At 36.0% G+C, this 20,184-nt stretch overlaps 1 protein-coding gene across 1 annotated transcript in view; it reads right to left on the reverse strand.

The window, feature by feature from the left end:
• Positions 1 to 1,745: 1,745 nt before the first annotated feature.
• Positions 1,746 to 20,184, reverse strand: part of CHSY3 (chondroitin sulfate synthase 3) — a 177,504-nt gene continuing 159,065 nt past the window's right edge. Inside the window, exon 4 of the mRNA XM_035309622.1 lies at positions 1,746 to 3,817. Within this exon, the coding sequence (XP_035165513.1) occupies positions 2,252 to 3,817 (1,566 nt within the window). The 3' untranslated portion in view covers positions 1,746 to 2,251. The remainder of the gene's footprint in view (positions 3,818 to 20,184) is intronic.

Below are 20,184 nucleotides of genomic sequence, written 5' to 3' on the forward strand. Positions count from 1 at the left end.
ACTGGATTATACCTCAGCAGATAATTATCTCCTTAAATTTGTTTGTAAATCATTATTTTCATTCAAGTTTATGAAATAATCAGAAACATTTATCAACAGGTATTCATTTTCAGATATTTGCAATCTGAGTTGCGTCAGTTAGTTGAGATTAATAAAATAAAACACATGTTCCTTGTTCTTGGCTATCTAACTGAACATGGCAAGAGCTTTGCACTCATTCAAGCTGAAAGAGAGGTTCACAAGAATTCCTTCGTAATTAATACTATTTTTTTTTTTTTTCCCCAGATATTTGAGCTAACAATACTGGGCTAGGAAGGAAAGAGCCTCCAGGAGAATAACAAGCCAGGAGCACTCCTTGATGAAGGCAGAAAAGCATGAATCTGTTCTCATCTAGCACAATTACTACCTATCCCAAGGTACTGGGGATGACCTTGTTTAAAGAATTCAAAAAGCCCTTTGACTCAGAGTTTACTTATCCCCTTTTGGGGATGCCTTTTTCCCTGCATAGCAAATCCAGAACAGTCACCCACAAATAAGAGATATTAACTGACCTATACACACTCCCGGTGCCTTAGGAAATTTATCAGGGTATCTTCACACAAAAAGATATGTTAGCAAATTCCAGTCTCCTGGTTATTGTTTGAAAAGAAACACAGAGGAGGTGAGTTACTCTTGAAAAAAGTATTTAGCATATGAAAACTTCAGTAATTGCTTATGTTCTTTTGCCCAGTTCTTTTTGAAATACAATTTGAAATCCAGGGTACTGAGGTTATTGGATGTACCCACTGTATTATGTTCGGCTACATGCTGATGGATTTTTGGATGACTTTGAGCTCTAACTAAATTGTAACATGAAATGTTACAAGCATGTGGTAAAAATGACTGCAAAAAATCACTGTTGAACTGAAAAGAAGACCACCTTTTGCAATGATTCTCTCTCTACTTATATATATATATACAGGGACATAAGCACACACACACACACACACTCACGCACATAAATATATATCCCCATATAAACATTTCTCTAAAATACAAAAAGTTGTTTTCATAATTTCTTATGTTGGTATCATTTTAAATACTTTACTCTGTAAATCAGTAATATGACAACGTCAGGCTTTCAGAGAGATAGATCTTAACATAATCTTACAACTTCCACAAATATAAATATATTGGCAAGGAATTTTGACCAGCAATAGTAAATTCTGAAACTTAAATAATTATTCTACAATTATTTTAATTTTAACAACAAATTGCTTCTGAGTACCAATATTCACGGAAAACATTAAAAAAAGAAAAAAAGAAAAAAAAAAGAAAAAAGATACAGCTTTAACTTCTAACACTCTATATCAAGTGCAGCTTCAAGAAGGGAATGTAAAAGAAAATTATATATTAGAGACTCACTCTAAAAAGAGAAATGGCAACTTACACTATATGTTTGAAAAAAATAATACTGTATGCCTGCACTTTATCATAAATTACGATTTTGTGTCATATTTTCTTGCCTGCAAATGAAGGACATTGGTTCACAAACGTCCCAAAGTGTACATGAGGATTTGATTAGATTAGATTCTGTTCCTTGTGAAAATAAAGTTCATTTACACTTAGAGTGAACAACAATGAGGAGTTTGTTATTCTAGTAAGACATTTAAGGACCTTGGTAGCCAGTACCAGTTGCATTTGCAAGTAACTCCTCGGTTTTTCTTTCTTTCTTTCTTTCTTTCTTTCTTTTTTTTCTTTTTCTTTTTTTTTTTTTTTTTAAAAAATAAAGTTACAATCATAGTTATTCATTTACTTTAAAAATTTTAAAGATGAAGAAAAGTAGTGTTTATACATATAAGTCCTGATATAAATTATAAAACTCAAGTTTATCTAACAGAGTTCCATCCCCAGAAGAAGCATAAAGCACTTTTGTGGTACCTTCACCAGTAAGTATTTGTATCACATCAAGTCTGAGAAATGCAACAGAAATGATACTACATCCTAAAGCCAAAAGAGAATTCTCTTCTGAGGCAGTGACTCATGATAGATGTGCTCCATGGGATTATATGATAGCCATGACTTGACTGACTTTCAAATAAAGGAAAGCTGACCGAATTCACCTAACTAGTTCAGTAGCAGACTCTTCTTGTTTGAGGTCAACAGTCTTTGGAAGACAACAAAGAGGGAGTTTAAAAATACAACAGCAAAATAAAATAATAATAACAATAATGAGGTAAACTCCCCTTAAAAGGCCAAATGGGTTGAGATGTCAGGAGAGAGTTCGATTGTACCTGACACCCAAATATTTCTCTAGCCAGAGTTCAGCAAGCTGCATGGTAGAAGCAAATGTACTTGCTTTGGACCCTAAGCACATTTTATATTGTTTCGGATCTAAATTGGGGTCACACTGAACTGGGTGAAAAATATGAACAACTCCTATTTCTTGACTTCTAAAAGCCTTCAATCCAGATGTTATCACTTTAGTATAGAGGTCTACATCCTCAAGTCCCCAGCCTTGAATTGAGGTATCAAATCCACCAGCAGTAAGTAGATCACTTTTGTAAATACAGGTTATTCCAAATCCATACTCCCTCCAAAATCCAGTTCTTTTTGTGAAAACAAAACTACTGTCAGCTGGAGGATTGCCTCCATATACTACTTTCGGATCATATTGGCTGAAGATGATGGGGTAGTAAACCTGTTCTCCCTGAATAGTGTTCTCTCTGCATCGCTGGAGGAAGTCTGGTGTGAATATCAGATCAACATCACAGAACAGAAGCAAGGTGCCATTGTCAAATTGAGATGAGGCCATTTCAAGACCTAAACCTCTAGAAAACTTTCCTGCCATAGGAATCAGAGTCATATCTGCTGTAGGATACTTAACGCTATATTCTTTCAACAGTTCTATGTGTTTGCTGGAGTCTTGGCCTGACTCAGAACTGAAGAGAATTATTGCCAACTTTACATTCTGCCTGGGAATCAAGCAAGTCTTCTCAAAGTTATCCATAAATCTTGAGAAAATGTCAAATCTTCCTATTAGAGGGACAAGAATATGTATTTTCTTGTCACTGTGTCCCCCAATGTCTTTGGTGCCATGGAACGATGAGGAAAAAATCTTTAAAGAATTTGAAAGAAAAGAAAAAGATTGTGTGTCAGTGTTGGTATCTTCCAGCAGGCTTCTTACGTCCAGTTCTTCTGCCTCTTTGAAGAAAGGTTTGCTAAATATTTGCTGAAGATAAGCATGACGTCTCACTGGAACTGTAACTTTCCTTCCTTTGTGCCTTTTGTACAAAAGCAGTAAATCCAGGATGTACTCCACCCCATGCATAGGGTCCACCCTACGGTAGCCATACTGTATTTCCTTAAAATCAATCAACCTTCCTCTAGATCTTGAGTTCTCATTTATCATTTCCATGACTTGCATCACAGCATCATCCAGTGCAGCCCTCAGGACACTGCTCAGGCTCTGCCGGGGTGGCTGGTTCTCCACCGTTGAGTAAAGAAATTTTCCTGTTAGGAATTCCCACTCGATGACTTCAACCCTTTCATGTGGCTGGAAATGATTGAAAGATGGTAACACTCCCAGTTGCTGATCTTCCTTATTTATTTCACTGTTACTGAGCTTGCTCATGAGGGCACGTTCCCTATGGAGCTGGATGGTTCGATAGCGCAGTTCGGAAATTTTGCGGCTCAGTATATAATTGTGCAGCCTGTATTGGTAGGCTGGTCTTTTGTTTGGATGAAGGGTTATGGCTGTGTGAATCTTGCTGTTGTGAAGATCTTGAATGTAACCCTTCCGATTATGTTCATAGTTTTCATGAAACAATTGTTGCATCTAGAAAAAAAAGAGAGGAAAAAAACAAAAACAAAAACAAAAAACATTAAATGGAAGTGCTTCTAGCTACAAAATGACACACATTGATACTGTTTAACATTAGGAATTTTGATATATCATAGGTGTTTTTGGGAACAAACTTTAATGTATTTAACAGGAACTACTGGTTTTGATTGATTTTAGTCTCAGTTTCAGCACAGCCTGCAGTAAGTAAATATTGTCCTCTAACTAAACAGAAGGGCAGATATTTTGGGATTATCTTTATTTCATCAAACTGCAAAGGTCTGTAGGTACTGCAAAGGTCTATGAGTTCCTGTGTGCGGGCTGAATCATACTATTCATGAAACACTAAGTCTTGAGGTACATCTGATTAGCAAAGATCCTTACTGAAAGGTTAGCATCTCTGAAGATTTTTTCTTAAGAAAAATCTTGGATTTATATCTATGCAGCACATAGCTGCCTGCACTTCCTACAGCCATACACAAATGGATAGTGCTACTTAACATTTATTAAGCAAATGAACTTCATTCCACCATAATTTTTATTTATTTATTTATTTTTTCCTGTTGGGGACCAACAAGAGGACAAAGAATTAAGGGACTGAAATTTAATCATTGGAATATATGTGCTGGCAGTGATACATCTAGTAGTATGTCAATTAGATCATGCTAGTGTAATTCATCTTGAGTAATTTCCAATGTATTCCTGTGACAAGAAAAGTCATTCTACTTCTGTCAAATTACTAATTGTATCTCCTAACTTTTTAGAAGACATTTTATGGCTGAAGCACAAGTCTAGGGTTTAGAATACCTGGCCTTTATACCCTTCTGTGCTAGCAGCTGAAGTATGAAAAAGTCATAAAACTTTTTCTGACTCAGCCTCTTCCCTAAAAGTGCATATAGCTCATTATACATTTAATGTTATGAATATTCATTATTAAAAGGAGAGCAATATGGAGGAGTAACACATTAGGTTCATAAATATGGACCCACAAGCCTTTGCGAAATTAATACCTACAAAATCCACAGGAAAAAAAAAAAATAATTTTCAGTGAATAAAAGGTAAAGGAGAAGAAGCTGTTCTTTTTATCTGAAAACAGACTAGTCTGTAATTAATACATAAGGAAAATGTGCTAATTAGGTAGAAATTGTTCAAGGCGGTGTAGTAAGCTTGAGCTATAATCAGATTTGAGATTTGTATTGAAGTTTGTCTTTTATACACTAAGAAAATCTAGAAAGGTGGCATCTGATGACACAACGTAGACTAAAAATGTGTAGCCCATTTTACTGCATTTTTTTCTAGAACAGAAGTCTTGTTACTAGAAGTAATAATAAGCATAGGTAACAAATGTAAATTAACTCTTAACAAGCTAAGATCCATGACAATTGTTCAGAAGTCCATTACCAAGTACAAGAAATACATATGAGAAACACAGGGTTTCAATACAAAGTTTCTAGAATCCCCCTCCCCACCCAGGCGGTAAATGACTCTGCTTGAAGAAACATTGTTAGTCAGGTCAGCATTTTTGAGGCTATGGTCACAACACGGAGAAAAAAAAAAGCTTCCTAATTCTGCAAACTGTTCAGTGATCTTAACTTTACCTTTAACATAGCAAATATTCCAGAGTGACAGCACCAGTGGAAAAGATGTATATAGTTACAAAAAGACTCAAATACTCCTAATTCACAGAACACCTCCTGTCTAAACACGTCAGACCACATTTGTCCTATCTTGAGAAAGAGGTATTTTAGGTCTTACTTGAAATGAGATGAAGCAGCGACACGGTTTGGGTGATTTCCTTGCTATCACAGGAAACAGACACCAACATTATCAGTACTGAGTCCCATAATCCCAGAATGGTTGTGGTTGGAAGGGACAACACTTCTGGTTAAGCATGGTCACCTACAGCAGGTTGCCCAGGATCATGTCCAGAGAGCTTCTGAAGATCTCCAAGGAGGGAGACAACAAAACGTCTCTGGGCAGGGTTCATCAGCAGTGCTGGTGAAATCAAAATATGGCTTCCTTGTGGATGAGAGATCACCATTGGCAGGACAGACAGATTACAGGATGAAGGACTGAATCCCAGAGAAAAGTGCCTGGGAATGGCCTGGGTGAGGATGTCTTATTTTTGTAATAATCATTTTTCCTTCTCCCTCTACAATTTACATTTTGAATCATGAGAAAACATCTAATGGTCAGGTGAGATTCCTATCTCTCCAGTTGTAAGATTCACTCCCTTCCTTGCACCATTTATTTAAAGCTGACTACTGCATGTTCTGCAAGTTAACTGTGCTTTTATATTTTCCTTTCAGTAACAAATCCCAACAGCTAGATCTTCTGTTTTCTTAGGATGTCAAAAGTACTAGTGTTTTATTATCATAAAACTACTGAAAAGGTTATGTTATTTTTCCAGAAAAGAAGTTGAATCTGTAATTTTCACATTTAGAATTTCACATTACAATCCCCTTATAGAAGAGAAAGAAGATGTGTAACTTTTTAAATGAAAGAAAGAACTGAAGCCTGTCTAGTTACTGAATGGCATCAACATCTTTCTCCACAATTCGTGACACTCCTCTCTTTCCTAAGCCCTTCTAAGTAAAGAATCACTTGAGTTTCTCTTCATCCATAAAAATGTTTGAGTAAAACTGAAATAACCATAACCACCTTTACAAATTTAACTTATCTGCTTATCTGAAAATTAAGTTTCATTTAAAGAAGTATATGTGTACATATGTATATACTTTTTACCTCAAAGATTTTTAACAGATGACAAACTGCCACTGTAAATCTAAACACTGTCTTATTGTGCAAATTCTTCCATAACCCTTGACTAATTACAAGCTCAGCTTCACAGCAGATTCATTAGTAGCACTCATACAACAGGAATATTCTATTAACATAAACAGTGCATTTTTATTACATTCCAATTTCAGATGCCTTAGTTTATTAGATATGCTCCACTGAAATCATAGTGAGAAGACGGCTAATGACTTAGCCTTTGATAATCAACAACAGATAAACAGCAGCAATGAAAAAGTTTGCATCAACTCAGTAATACAATATTATCACACGTATAGAAAACTGTACTAATTCATTTTCACTGCTGTTACTGAACTATTTTATTACATCTCAATAATGTGAAAACAGTCCTGAACATATATGACACTGAATCTATAAACTCTTCCTGAAGATGTTTTCTTATTTGCTGTTCACCCATTGCACATCTTACTTCCCAAACACTACTCTAATACAGACAACAAATAAAAGATAAATTCAATTCTTGAAACAATATGCTAACAGAATACTCCAAATTTCAGATTTTTTTTTTTTTTCCCATTGCAAAGTGCTTGTACAGTAGTCAGAACAATGAATGATTTCAATTAATCTAGTGGAAACAAACTTCATTTTTGATGGAAATATTCTATTTTGGCATTCTCTCTGATTTTTTTTTCTAAACAACAGCTTTAATTTTATAGAATTTCAGATCTGAAATTTGCATTGGCATTATCAAAATGCTGTTTTTCTCAACTATTTTTTTTCTTTTTTTTTAAATCTTGGTGCCATATAAAATATTTATTATTGTTTTCTCTAGGAGAAAAATATCTTCTTATAATTCAAATTCAGCTAAATGTGATGCTTTTCTCTGAAATTTCTAAACAAAAGGTCTGCTTAGTCTGGTTCAGCCCAGGAAGCAAAGGGAAGATGGCTTGCTTTCTTAGAGGACGGATTTGTGCAATGACATGAACTGGTCAGTGCAGTCACAAGTGACCTGGAAAAGGAGGTGACCTGGGAGGCAGTAAGATATAATAATCTAAACTAAAATCATTCAGCATGGTAAAAATAAATCTACCTGAAAAAGTTCTCATGATTTTGAATGGCTAGGTAATAAAATAGATTAAATTATCTGGAGAAAAATGTACAGCACTTGTGAAGAAGGCAATCCTAATTACACATGAATTAGACTGTGTGCCAGTTGATAGCACTCTGGAAAGTTGTACAATAGGCAATTCCCTGCAAATGCCACCTCACTGTTCAGTTGTGATGAATGAACAAGCAAATGGGACACATGGAATCATTTGGACAAGTCCAGAGTGAATCAGAAACGTCACTGTACCATTATGTAAGTCCATAGTGCACCTGAATCTTGAACACCACATACAGGTACTTTGTCAATACCTTGATGTCCCATCTGAAATCCATAACATAGAAAGAGAAAGGCACTAACCGACGTTATCAAATGATCATGCATGTGTACCGTTAGATGACTAGGGTGAAGAGAGTAATCCAGAGTGGGCCATCCCCAAGACAGCACCATAAGGGAAGTGGATAGGAATAATCACTGTCTCTTTTCACATTGAGAGCTCTGACACATACAATGATGCTCTCAAGATTCAAAAACAGAAATGCAAATACTGACATAGCCCAATCACAGAATTTACTGGTACAACAAACTGTGGATGAAAAAGTTTTACATGCATTCAAAATCTGAGTGGACAGCTTAATGGGAGTCTTCCATCATTGACATGTTAAAAATGAAGGTTGAATTTCTCTATGCTACAGATTGGTGGTGCTGAGACTGAGGCTGTATCACAATATGCATTTATTCTCTTATATCTCTTCCCACTTCTACAGGTTTCTACAGAGAAAGCGTACTTGGTCAAAGGAACATTTTCCCTGACATGATACAATCACTTTAGGCTCACTGAAAGCAGTGAATGGGAGAAATTATTTTCAATTCAATAAAGGGATGCACAACATTTCATTTTTTCATACTGCATGACTTTGTGACTTTCCTGAAGAGTTTGCTGCCTTCAGAACAATTGTTACAGCACAACTAACACAAGAGCTGGCAAGAGTTTCTGCTTGCCTCTTTTCATGCCAGCTGAAATTAGAAGTTGGCAAGAAACACCGATAATCTAATCATGCTCAAAGGAACTCTGAACCGCAAGCAGGAACAAAAGAAAAAAAAAAAAAAAAAAAAGAGGAACAGATAAGAACCAAATTAGAATAAAGGCAATGCTTTATTATTGTGGGAGAGAAATACAATAGATAATACGTAAGCAGAATGTAATCTGCATTGCAAGCCCTGAACTCTTTGCAATCTTAGTGTCTTAGTGATTCACTGATGTAATAAAAAAGGAAAGTTCTTACTACATACACACAAAAGCTCAAACCAACACACTTTTATTATTGCAAGACCATCATTCATGAAAAGATAGAATGCAGATGGTTATTTTTAAATCAACAGGTTTTTTTTTTCTTTTTTTCTTTTTTTCTTTGAGCATTACTTAAAACAGTCTCTCCATAACAATGAGGCCATGATACTTAATCCTCCATCCACTCCAGGCATTCTTACATCCATAATACTACTAAACTGTCGACCACTTTATCTAAACTTAGCTTTAAAAAAAATCAGAAACATGATCAAGAACTATTACTGTTTTTTCTTCACCTGGCTTTTTAGAGTTTCGGTCTCCAAAATATAAAGAATTATTCAATACTTTCCAATGATTTCAAGAGACACTTCATCCATATGAAGAATGTATATAAAATCTGAGTCTGGGGTGATACTGTCTGGCTGAACAGCAGCAAGGTAAGTACCTGAACAGAGGAGAAAGTGAAAACAAACAAAAAGACAATTCAGGTGCAGGCTGAGATACAGCTACAGGCACAGTAGGATGTTCTCAATAATGTGTAGTAGAATACAATGCAACTTTACACTTTCCAATGGGTGATCGTAAACTTCCAAACATGAAACAGATTTCTGCAAGTCTCTTGGCACAGTGTTATGAGAAAAACTGTCAGCCTAAACAAGATAAGGATTAAGACTGAAATTACAAAATACATATGAACTGGATAACAGAGTGGCAACAACTAGTTGAGTTGAAATGGGGGACTGTTTAGAGGAAAGTCATTTACAGAACCTTCCGGGGAACTAGTGCACTGGCACATGTGGAGCACAGCTTGTGACACAAAGGCATCATGATCAGACAAGAGGAAGAGTTGTCCAACAAGAACAGCCAGGGAACTTGAAGCAGTAGCTTCAGAAATTCCAACACACAAAACCATACATCCATAGTTATAGGAGGTAGGTGACTAAACATATTAGGAAAGTTGACTTTTTAAACTTGAAATAACTGACAAGTAATGAAAACATAAATATAGTAAAGAGAATGTAAATATATTAGCAGACAAGGTGAATGGAAAATTGAACAGAGAATGGGACATCAGTGTTTCCTCCTCAGAAAAGAAAAATGAGATTCTGTGTTTCATTGGTCAGTGTATTTCTGAAAGACACAGCAAACAATTACAGACAAAACCTGAACCTGTATCTTTATCAAAAGTGTGGGATCAAATCAATGCCAATGAGATTTTCCAGGGCTGCAAACTGTACTATGAGAAGAAGTTAATGTTATTTGGCTTTTTTAACTTTAAAAAATGCAGGATAAGGATCACACTGTCTCTGAATACATTAAGAAAATAAGAGAGAGATTAACTAGAGCAAACTACCCATTGGATTACCTGAGTAGGAAATTACAAAATAATTTCTAGCTGTCAGAAGAAAAAACTTTAGATAGATTTTCAATACTGCTAATGTGTATAACTTTGAGTTTCATCAAGTTATAAAAAACAGATTTCTTCTGAAAAGGGGAATCTGTGACTTGAGAGATCCACTCATTTTCTCCTAGTGATAGTGTTTGTTTCTTAATAAGAATTAATTTCATATTAATTGACAGCAGACAAGCTTCTTACAGATATATTACACTGAAAGTACTTTACATCCTTTCTCTATTTGCAGTTCTTAGCCAACAGCAGTTTCCTATGTTTCCACTTAATGTAACATCTAACAACCAGCTTTACAACATAAAACAATAATTGTAATAGCTTTATTTTTATAACAAACCCATTTATTTGTAGTTTATAATATATCTGAGTAACAACTTTGTGGAATATAGTGCCACAAGAGAAGAAAAAGGACTCATTGTTTACTATTCACATTATTGTAAGGGGCTAAATACCTTCATACTATGCACATCACTTTAATATATGATGCAGCCAGATACTACACAGGGAGAACTGGCTTATGATTATAATCTAAGAGTGATTATAAAATGCCATATTTACAACAGTTATATCTTCCTGCATAGTGACAGGCACATCTGCTAATTCTTCCTGGAGAAACAAATTTGTGCCAATAAAGCAGCAGAAGAAAGTGCTGAACACTATATTCTGTTTCACTCATCATTAACAGACATATTAAATAACTTAGGCACCAGAATCAACAGCCATTGTGCTAACATTGTCCCCAGGATGAACAAAACTTGATGTACTGATTCCAGCTCTGGCATACAGGGGCTCATAAGCAGAAAATTTACAAGCACACACCATGAGTTCAATGAATACTGTCTTCAACATTAGGACAGCTCACTCACTAGAATGGGGTCTAGCTTCTTATTTACAGGTGTGCTAGATATGATATGCAATGTTCATAACAAAATAAAAAAATAATTCAAAATAAGAGTTTTTTTTTGTCTCTTGTAAACAGTAGAATTGTGCATTAGTTACTTATAACTCTTTTATTTGCTCTCACCTTAGATTAATAAATAAAGCTTAACATCAAACTTTTACAAAGAGTTTACCCACATGTCCTTTCTCACATGAGTCAAGCCATTGGTCTGAAACAAGCTCAGTACTCTTTAAGCCAAATGATATCAAGGAAATCTGAGATAAAACTCTCATGAACCAGTACTGCTCTGTTAAGAATAGCAGATTTTTTTTTTTTTTTTTTTGACATCTCTTTTTGGGCATAGCTTTACATTAAAACAAAACAAAATAAAACAAACAAACAAACAAAACCACTCCAGATCTGAAAGCTTTCCCTCAAAGTAGGAAAGACAATACAAGAAGGATCTATAAAGTCATGCTGTAATTTTATATGATTTTACGAACTCCTCTGTTATTAGGAATAGGTTACCAATTCTACAAGCCTGTACAAAGAAAAAGCCTATGTTAAAAAAGAATGCTAAATACAAAAACTTCTGGATGTTAGGAAAAGATTCTTCACTGAGAGGGTGATCGGGCACTGGGAGAGGCTCCCCAGGGCAGTGATCATGGCACTGAGCCTTCTGGAGTTCAAGAAGCATTTGGACAGTGCTCTCAGACATATGGTCTGACTTTTGGGTGGTCCTATGTGGAGCCAGGAGCTGGCCTTTATGACCCTTGTGGGTGCCTTTCAACTCAGGATATTTTAATATTCTATGATAAAACAACAGCACTGACACAAGTACTGCGGCATACCTGCAAGAAAAGAGCAAACTGTCTAAAATGACCTTCTGAATTACCTAAGTGAAACAGCTGTGGAATATGTTGCATTTCAGAAGCCAATAAGTTCAAGGAAGCTAGGCCTTGACCCTTTCAACTCTCTTGGGTTTGGCCTGCCTAGTGCCACTAACCCTCTCCTTAGGCCCCAGGCAGCCTTCAGAGAAGGAGCAATATGGGTAATAGGGAAGGGGCAAGGGATTAACAAATTGGTAACAGTACAACTGTGACAATGAGCAATAACCCCCACTCATGGACATTCTTCTTTCCATTTGTGTGTAAAAAGGAAAAAGCTAAAAGTGCTGACTGTGTTATGTGTGCCACCATCCTCTTCACCCTTGCAGACAACAGCTAGCTCAGGTGTTTTGATGATGCTGAAAATATTCCACTCCCTATTCTGGAAGAAAAAGGGAAGCTATTTTTCCACTGGAGCTCACAGTTAATGTAATTCAGTGATCTTCAGATTTGTGGTTGTTCTTCCCCCATAAGTCACTGGGAGAGCTCTAGAGAGGACAGCAAATCCATGCTTTCATGGAGTTACACAATGAGACACTGGCAACTGCACTGAGTATGGCTATGTGGTCAGACTTGGGAACCAAGCATGCCCCCTCTCAGCACAGACTGAATATGCTTGCAGTCCAGCGGGAAAACTCACCTGCAGTTCTGCCATCCATTTGCCTCATTACTGCCTAATTACTTAACACAGCAGCATTGCCTGCTATCCCATCTGGGCCTGAACACACACATACTTTAAGTCCTTTTGAAGATCTTGGCAGGACACATGCACTTCCTCAGGCAACACATCTGTGGTTAAGATAAATATTTCCAAATGATTTCCAAAATATTCTTGGGTTTCCCTCCCCATCAGGTGAAGTGGCAACCTGCCTTCATGTGAGAGAAATCCTCCCAAGCCCCCAGGGCCACACTGTGCAAAATGCATCTCACCCAGGTTCCTGCCATGCTGCAAAGACTGTCCCCGCTCCTGGTATGACCACCCTGCTCTGAACCTCGCTCGTACCTGGTGCCTCATATAGATTGTCTGGGTACCTCTTGCAGAAACAGGGATTCTGACTTTATTCCAGCAGGAAGGACAGATTTGAGACCTGGCACCCTGTGTGAAGGTTTAAGAGATTGCTGCCTTGATTTCCAAGCAAACTGTTCCACATCTGGGAGAAAGAAGAGCTGAGAGCTGTTCTGTACTTGTCAGTGTGTCAATGAGCTCTAAAACAATTTCAGATGTGGAAGGACTGTATCAAAGGTGTTGTATTTTTTTTTTTTCCTTGTTGGAGCTTGCTGACAGAAAAAATGCTAATATTTATTCTCAAACAATTCTTTTTGGTTGGAGTTTTCCTAAAAAACAAGCAGTTTGTTTAATATCTTACAGCTCAGAGATACTGTGTAGCATCCAACAATAGTATCGATATAAATGACTTGGAAAATACATTTCTTTATATATACAAGTTGTATCTTCTGACTGTAAATGCTATGATGATTGTCCTAGGATCAATAGCAGTACAGTACAATGCTCTCATGCTAAGCCTGTAAATAATTTGCTGTGATCAAGGTAAAGAAAATCAATTTTCCTTCCAAATGCTAAGACCTAGATTCCAGTGATTTCTCTTTTAGATATACAGTATGAGACAGGAACAGAGTCAATTAATAAGCAATATTTTATAATTTTTAAGCTATAACTTTAATTCAGCATTTCATCACTTTCATTCAGCATTTTAGACACAATAAACACAAACTCCTTCAACATTTGTATTCATGTCCTTTCGTGATTAAAATAGCATGATTAATTTCATTATGCTGGTCTACTCACTACTGTTAATCTGAATCAACTATTCTCTACAAAACAAACAAACAAACAAACATGCTAGCTATTTCAGGTGCTTTGGAAATAATTCATATTATATTTAAAGAAAAAAGGCATTAATAAACTTACAGAAAGATAAAAATACATCTTCAGTGTAAGTTACTAACTTTACAAATGTTTCTATATAAAACTTAAACAGAGCATTTTAAAATGTTTTTTTTATCTATAAGCCATAAGCATTTCTATTATGTAATTAAAAAAAAAAAATGTAATTAAAAAAAAAAAAAAGAGAGAGAAAAAAAAAGCTTAATCCTTAACTTCAAGGAGCAAAAGAGGTTACTTTGTTGCCATCTTACCCGTAAGTACAAACCTTTCTGAAAGGGTGTTAGAACTACTATTGAACCATAAAGTAAAGAATGCATTCCTGTTAGCAAAAATAATGAATGTTTTATTGTGTCCATTGAGTTATTTATTAAAATAAATTTGCATTACAATTAACTCTCTTACATAATAAATGTATTTTAAAGAGTTTAAGCATTTTTCCTTCCTGATCTTAAACCGTTTCTCACTGTGTTATTAAAAATAATAAAAATCTCTTGTCTAATACTTATTTCTTTTTAGACAAACGGGGATAAACTGTTCTGATTGTGCCTTCTAGCACTGAGTGAATGAGAGATTTGGCCTTACATAGGCAAACACATTAAAATATTCTAAATTGCTAGTCTCCAAGACTTTTGCATCTGAAAGTTGCAACAAACAAAAACAACTTTAAAGTTCACAGATTTGGTCAGAAATACCAAATTCTGTCCTTTGGATTACAGAAAAAAAATAAAAATAAAAAGATGAAACAGTGACTTGATGACTGATTATCTTCTCTGAATTGTTTCAATGTGTCTTGTGAAATGAGCTAATATATTTGTTTAATGATAAACTTCACTAAAACATGGAGTTGTGCATCTGTGGATCTGATCAGAGATCTGAACGCTGCAATTATTCTTGTAAGTGCATTATTAGCACAAAAGCTGATTTCACATCATAAATTATGCCCAAACTGGAAACTTGGTATTTTTTGTGACATGGATAATATTGCATGGGACTAACAACATATCCCATTTTCCAGGATTACCCCCAGAATATTTTTTCTTCCTGAAAAAAATTCCATTTAGTTAGAAAAAGAATATGAACAGTTCCATTATTTTCATGTAAACTTAGATTTTTTAAGCTCTTGATTTTTTGGATCCTCTGTTTTATTACAGAGTATTTGGCAATATTCAGTGCCTTCAGATACCTGGTGCCCAGCATTTATGAATTCTGAGGGAGAATAAATCTAACTGAAGAATCTTCATGGCTGTACTTTAGACTGTTGTCCACTACAGAAACTGTACATTTTAGGTTGCTGTGCAAAAGTTAAAAAGTTATTCCTTAATTGATTCAGTCCTAAGTCTCCTTTCTTTTGAAGTAACTAATTCAGCAGTTTAAATGTTGAAGAAATTATTGAGAAAAAAATCACTACCATTTCTCATTCATTTGAAAAAAACAAACAAACAAAAAAAAAAACACATAAAAATCAGCTTCAGGACTGTAAACCCTGAGATATAACTGATAAGGTAAATTGCTTTATGTTAGAAATGCTTCTGTGTCTTCTCACCAGTTAGCCACATTTCCAGTTAAAAAAGGAGTTCTAAATAAAATAAATTATTCATGTTTAATATTCACAATATATTTATTATAGCATATAAATGCTCTGAGATATTATACAGCAGTGTAATCAATTCCTAAACGTTTTTCCTCACCTCAGTTGGGTTTTAGTAGTCATTAATAAGTATTACTGTTTGAGGCTAAAATTTGAGGCTAAAAATAAAGCAAAAACCATTGTTTTCAAGCTTTCTAGTTGCTGTTTATGTTTAGGTTTACCTGATTTTCTGACTGATTTATCTCGATACAAAAGACAGAGCAAAAACCACAGAATCATAGAATAGCTCGGGTTGGAAGAGACTTTAAAGATCATCTAGTTTCAATGCCCCCTACCTTAGGCAGGGATGCCACCCACTAGATTGTATGGCTCAGGGCCTCATCTAACCTGGTCTTGAACACTTCCAGGGATGGGGCATCCACCTCTCTGGGCAACCTGTTGCAGTGCCTTACCATTGCCTGGGCTCTCTTGATGCAGCCCAGGATGCAGTTGGCTGCAAGTGTTCACTGCTGGGTCATGTCAAGCTTTTTGTCAACCAGAACCCCCAAGTCCTTCTCTGCAGGGCGGCTCTCAGTGAGTTCTTCTACTAGTCTGTACTCATGTCTGGGATTGCTCTGGCACAGGAGCAGCCCCTTGCACTTTGACTTGTTGAACCTCATTAGGTTCACATGTGCTCAATTCTCAAGTTTTTCCACGTCCCTTTGGATGGCATCCCTTCCTTCTATTGTGTCAACTAACTGCACCACTCAGCTTGGTGTCATCTGTTCAAAACTTAACAGATCTATGCACCTTGAAGTCCATAGTAATTTGGAAAGAGTACTTCACTTTCCATGAATGCAGAAAAAATAATAATAATAAAAAAATCTGTAACTAGAAGATTTCTGTATATGTCACATACAAAAAAAAAAAAAAAAAAAAAAAAAAAAAAATTTTTTTTAAACCCGCCATGAAAAAAAAAAAAAAAAAAAAAAAAGCACCTTAAAAGAAATTCTGCATAGGATAAGGATAGGCAATATACCTGTTTTGAGGAGTAGTGAGGACCAATTCACTTATGGGACCAAGAAAGAACATTCAGATACGCAGGAAGGAATTTCTCATTCAGAGGGCAGACTTTGCTCTGAATAAGGGAATGCTGTACACTATGAGATATGTTCTCTACTACTAAAATGTTTCTGAATGGTAAAGAGAACAAAGGCAGGGAAATGCACATAGGGCTTGCTTTGTCTGACAATGTGCTCTTTATGTAAAAAAGTGACTATTAAGGGAATGCTTCTAATACCAGTGAGGCACCATAAGGCTTGCTTACACCTACCTCCTTCCACTGGATGTTAAAACATACCAGGAACATTCACAGTTAGACATAGGGGATTTAGCTGCAGGGGACCATGAGAAGTAAGCAATATGCTAATGAAAAAGCCAACATTTCCAATACTGAAGGGTTGCTAGACCAAAGATCAACTCTGAAGGGGCCTAGGATGCCCTACCCAGAGCAATGCTCTCTGTCTAAGGTGCCAGGAGATGAGAGTATGCAAGAGCCTGTGGAGTGGAGCCTGATATAAGGGAGGCTGGTGAATTTTTCAACACAGAGCTTGTTCAGATATACAAAAGAAGAAATATAATGCTTCATTTGCCTTTGCTGTTGCTTGTCTGATTAATTCTAGAAATATTTTCTCCTCAGATACAGAGAGATCTGAAAAGTGTATCCATATCTGCAAATATTCATAACTCATAATAGCAAATCAGATTAGTAACAAAAAATAACTCAAGCACTGAAATGGGAAAAATTGTTTAAAAGTCATTCAGGTCCTCAGGAAAAAAAATGAGATTGGCTGGAAAATAAAAATAAAAATATAAAATATAAAAAACAAAAACCCTGTATCTCTCTGTATTTCAACAGAATCCATAATCATGCATCTAAAATTTGATTTCTCTTGAGGCACAGGAACGCAGCTTGTTTTCACCTCTACTGTTCAGCAATTGAAACCTTTTTTTTTGTTTGTTTGTTTAAGAAGCTATCACTCTACTGCAAATGCACTTCAGAAGACTGCTGTTTTTACCCCTTAAAGAATCTTTGAAGTCTCTAATTATTAGAATAAAATCCAATAAATGTTTGTATAACCAATTAAGTAAAAATTTATAGTGCAGCACTATCAGATAATGTTTAAATGATGTACGGAGTACAGCAACCATAACTTCCATAACTTCTATTAAGTAACAAGATGAATTTTGTGTTTAAAAATTTGTCAACCAAATGATTTGACTGTCTGAAATTATTATCCAATTGTGTTTATTAATGTCTCTGCACCTATAATAAAAATACTGCTGGAAAAACAGTTGGCCTCAAATGTATTTTTTAATTCACAATTAACAATATTTCACAGAGAATTACTTCAAGTATTACTATTTCCAAATCCACTAGCCCCATCTGGATAGATTTTTCACACAAAAAGACAGTTCAAGCATTATAGAGATATGCATAACTGAAAACCTTAAAAGCTTGTCATAGGAGTGACATTTGGCTATTTCTTTAAAGATAGAGCTTAAGAATTCAATCTGCAGCATCTGTGTTAAATTACATTCAGCCAGACAGCATCAGATAAAGATCCACTGCAACCTTTCATGCACTGCAGGTCTAAGGACAAAGACAAGAATGGAACATTGAGGTAATACATGCTTTTAAAATTAACTTGCATAAAAGCACAATATGTTTTCAGGGCAAGAAACCTGGAACAGACTTAAAAAGCTGCTTGGAAGCTTTTTGGACATCTTAGATAGTTAACTGGTTTCCTTGCTTCAAGCACAGCAGATTATGTTTGCCTTTCTGTTTTGGGGTAATAAATGCAACATATTGACAAAACCTTTTTATCCATTTATCGAAATGGATAAAGACTGACAGAAATTGGCACACTGAAAATAGAAACAAATCAGGGCCATTATATATCCAACATTTACTAGGAGGAACGTATTGCTAATATAAAAAAGACAATCATAAAAATCAGCAACTCCAGCAGAGCACTGACTTTCTGCTTAAAACTCAATGCATTTTACATTTACATTTATTTGATTTTATTTGAAGCTTTCATGTTTATTCAAACTGCCTTTGAAATGTGGTGTCTTGCAAAGTGTGTTGGGTGGAGTATGTGTTCAGTTATGGATGTGTTGGAGCAGAGGAGTCCTGAAAGACAGCACCCAAACAAAACAAAACAATCAAACAACAACAAAACCCCCAAAACAACAACAACAACAAAAACAACAAAACACCATCAAAATGTGTAAAGCTAGAAGAAGCTACAACTCCTTCTGCACATATTTCTCATTCCACAACCATCATTCCACTTCATGTGATTTCAGCGTACCTAGGCTTGACAGATAAATGACAGAGGACATGAGCACTGAAGTGTGTCTAAGTACCTGGATGTGACTTGATCTGTGTATACACATTTATAGGGAAGTGGTTTGACTAAGAGCTATGATAAATGGCTGCCCACAGAACGAAGTACTGCTAACTAGTCAACTTGACCTTTCTTATATGATTAAAACAGGCATAAATTAGAGAATGACAGAATCATAGAATGGTAGAGGTTGGAAGAGACCTCTGGAGATCTTCTAGTCCAACCCCCCTTCCAAGCAGGATCACCTACATCACATTGCACTGGAATAGTATTTCTACAGCAAGTCACTGAGCAATGCCCCACCCTGAACACCAAATCCTCCAGTTCTCTTTACAAACCTTGGCATCCCTCAACCACCTCCTGAGATGAGCTGGCCTTTGGTCACACCACAAGCCTTACCTGCTGTGTCCAGACCTTTTACACTTCTAGGCTCCGCCTTGGGAACACAGGCATGAATGCAGTGTTCAGCGAGCACATAGACATGAAAATGGAGATCAAAAGAGCACTTTTCTGGAATCAAGGCTCCTCTCTTTGTTCCCTCAATCAGCAGTAGGGCTTTGTCTTCGCATTATGCAGAGGTCTTGCATTGCAAGTTTAGATGAGTTTGGCACTGGGAGCTGTGCTCCAAAGGTGACTGGAATGGAAATCTGCCTCCCAGCCAACTTTTTCTAACAATGGCAGGAATATTAACTTTACAGAGGAAACATGCAGTCATGCAGCTGCAATAACACAGAAATAATTTACAAGATAAGGGAAATCAGACATGTCTCTTTTACTAGGGCAGAGAAACTGAAAACCAGCAGACATAAAACTTTGTAAAGGAAAAAGTCTGTGTGTGATGAACTACTTAAGGAAGCCAGCACTTCTTAAAATCAATGAAACATAGAACTTATCATGAAGCTAAAAAGATTAAACACACAGATAACAGGAGCATTCAAGATGACATTATAAGGAACAAGAGCAGTGAGGATCCTTGCTGTTCCAGAGCAAAAGCAATTTGGTAGCTCAACAATGGCACATTGCAATATCTCGGCACGAGCTCACTCCAAAGATCAAGCCTACAGGATGCGATATTAATAACTCTTCTCAGAGAAATGTATTTAGTAAAAAATGAGATTTTGAACACTCTCACATATGTCAGAAGACT

Source organism: Oxyura jamaicensis, chromosome Z, assembly GCF_011077185.1.
Source record: "Oxyura jamaicensis isolate SHBP4307 breed ruddy duck chromosome Z, BPBGC_Ojam_1.0, whole genome shotgun sequence".
In the NCBI taxonomy this organism is placed as follows: Eukaryota; Metazoa; Chordata; class Aves; order Anseriformes; family Anatidae; genus Oxyura; species Oxyura jamaicensis.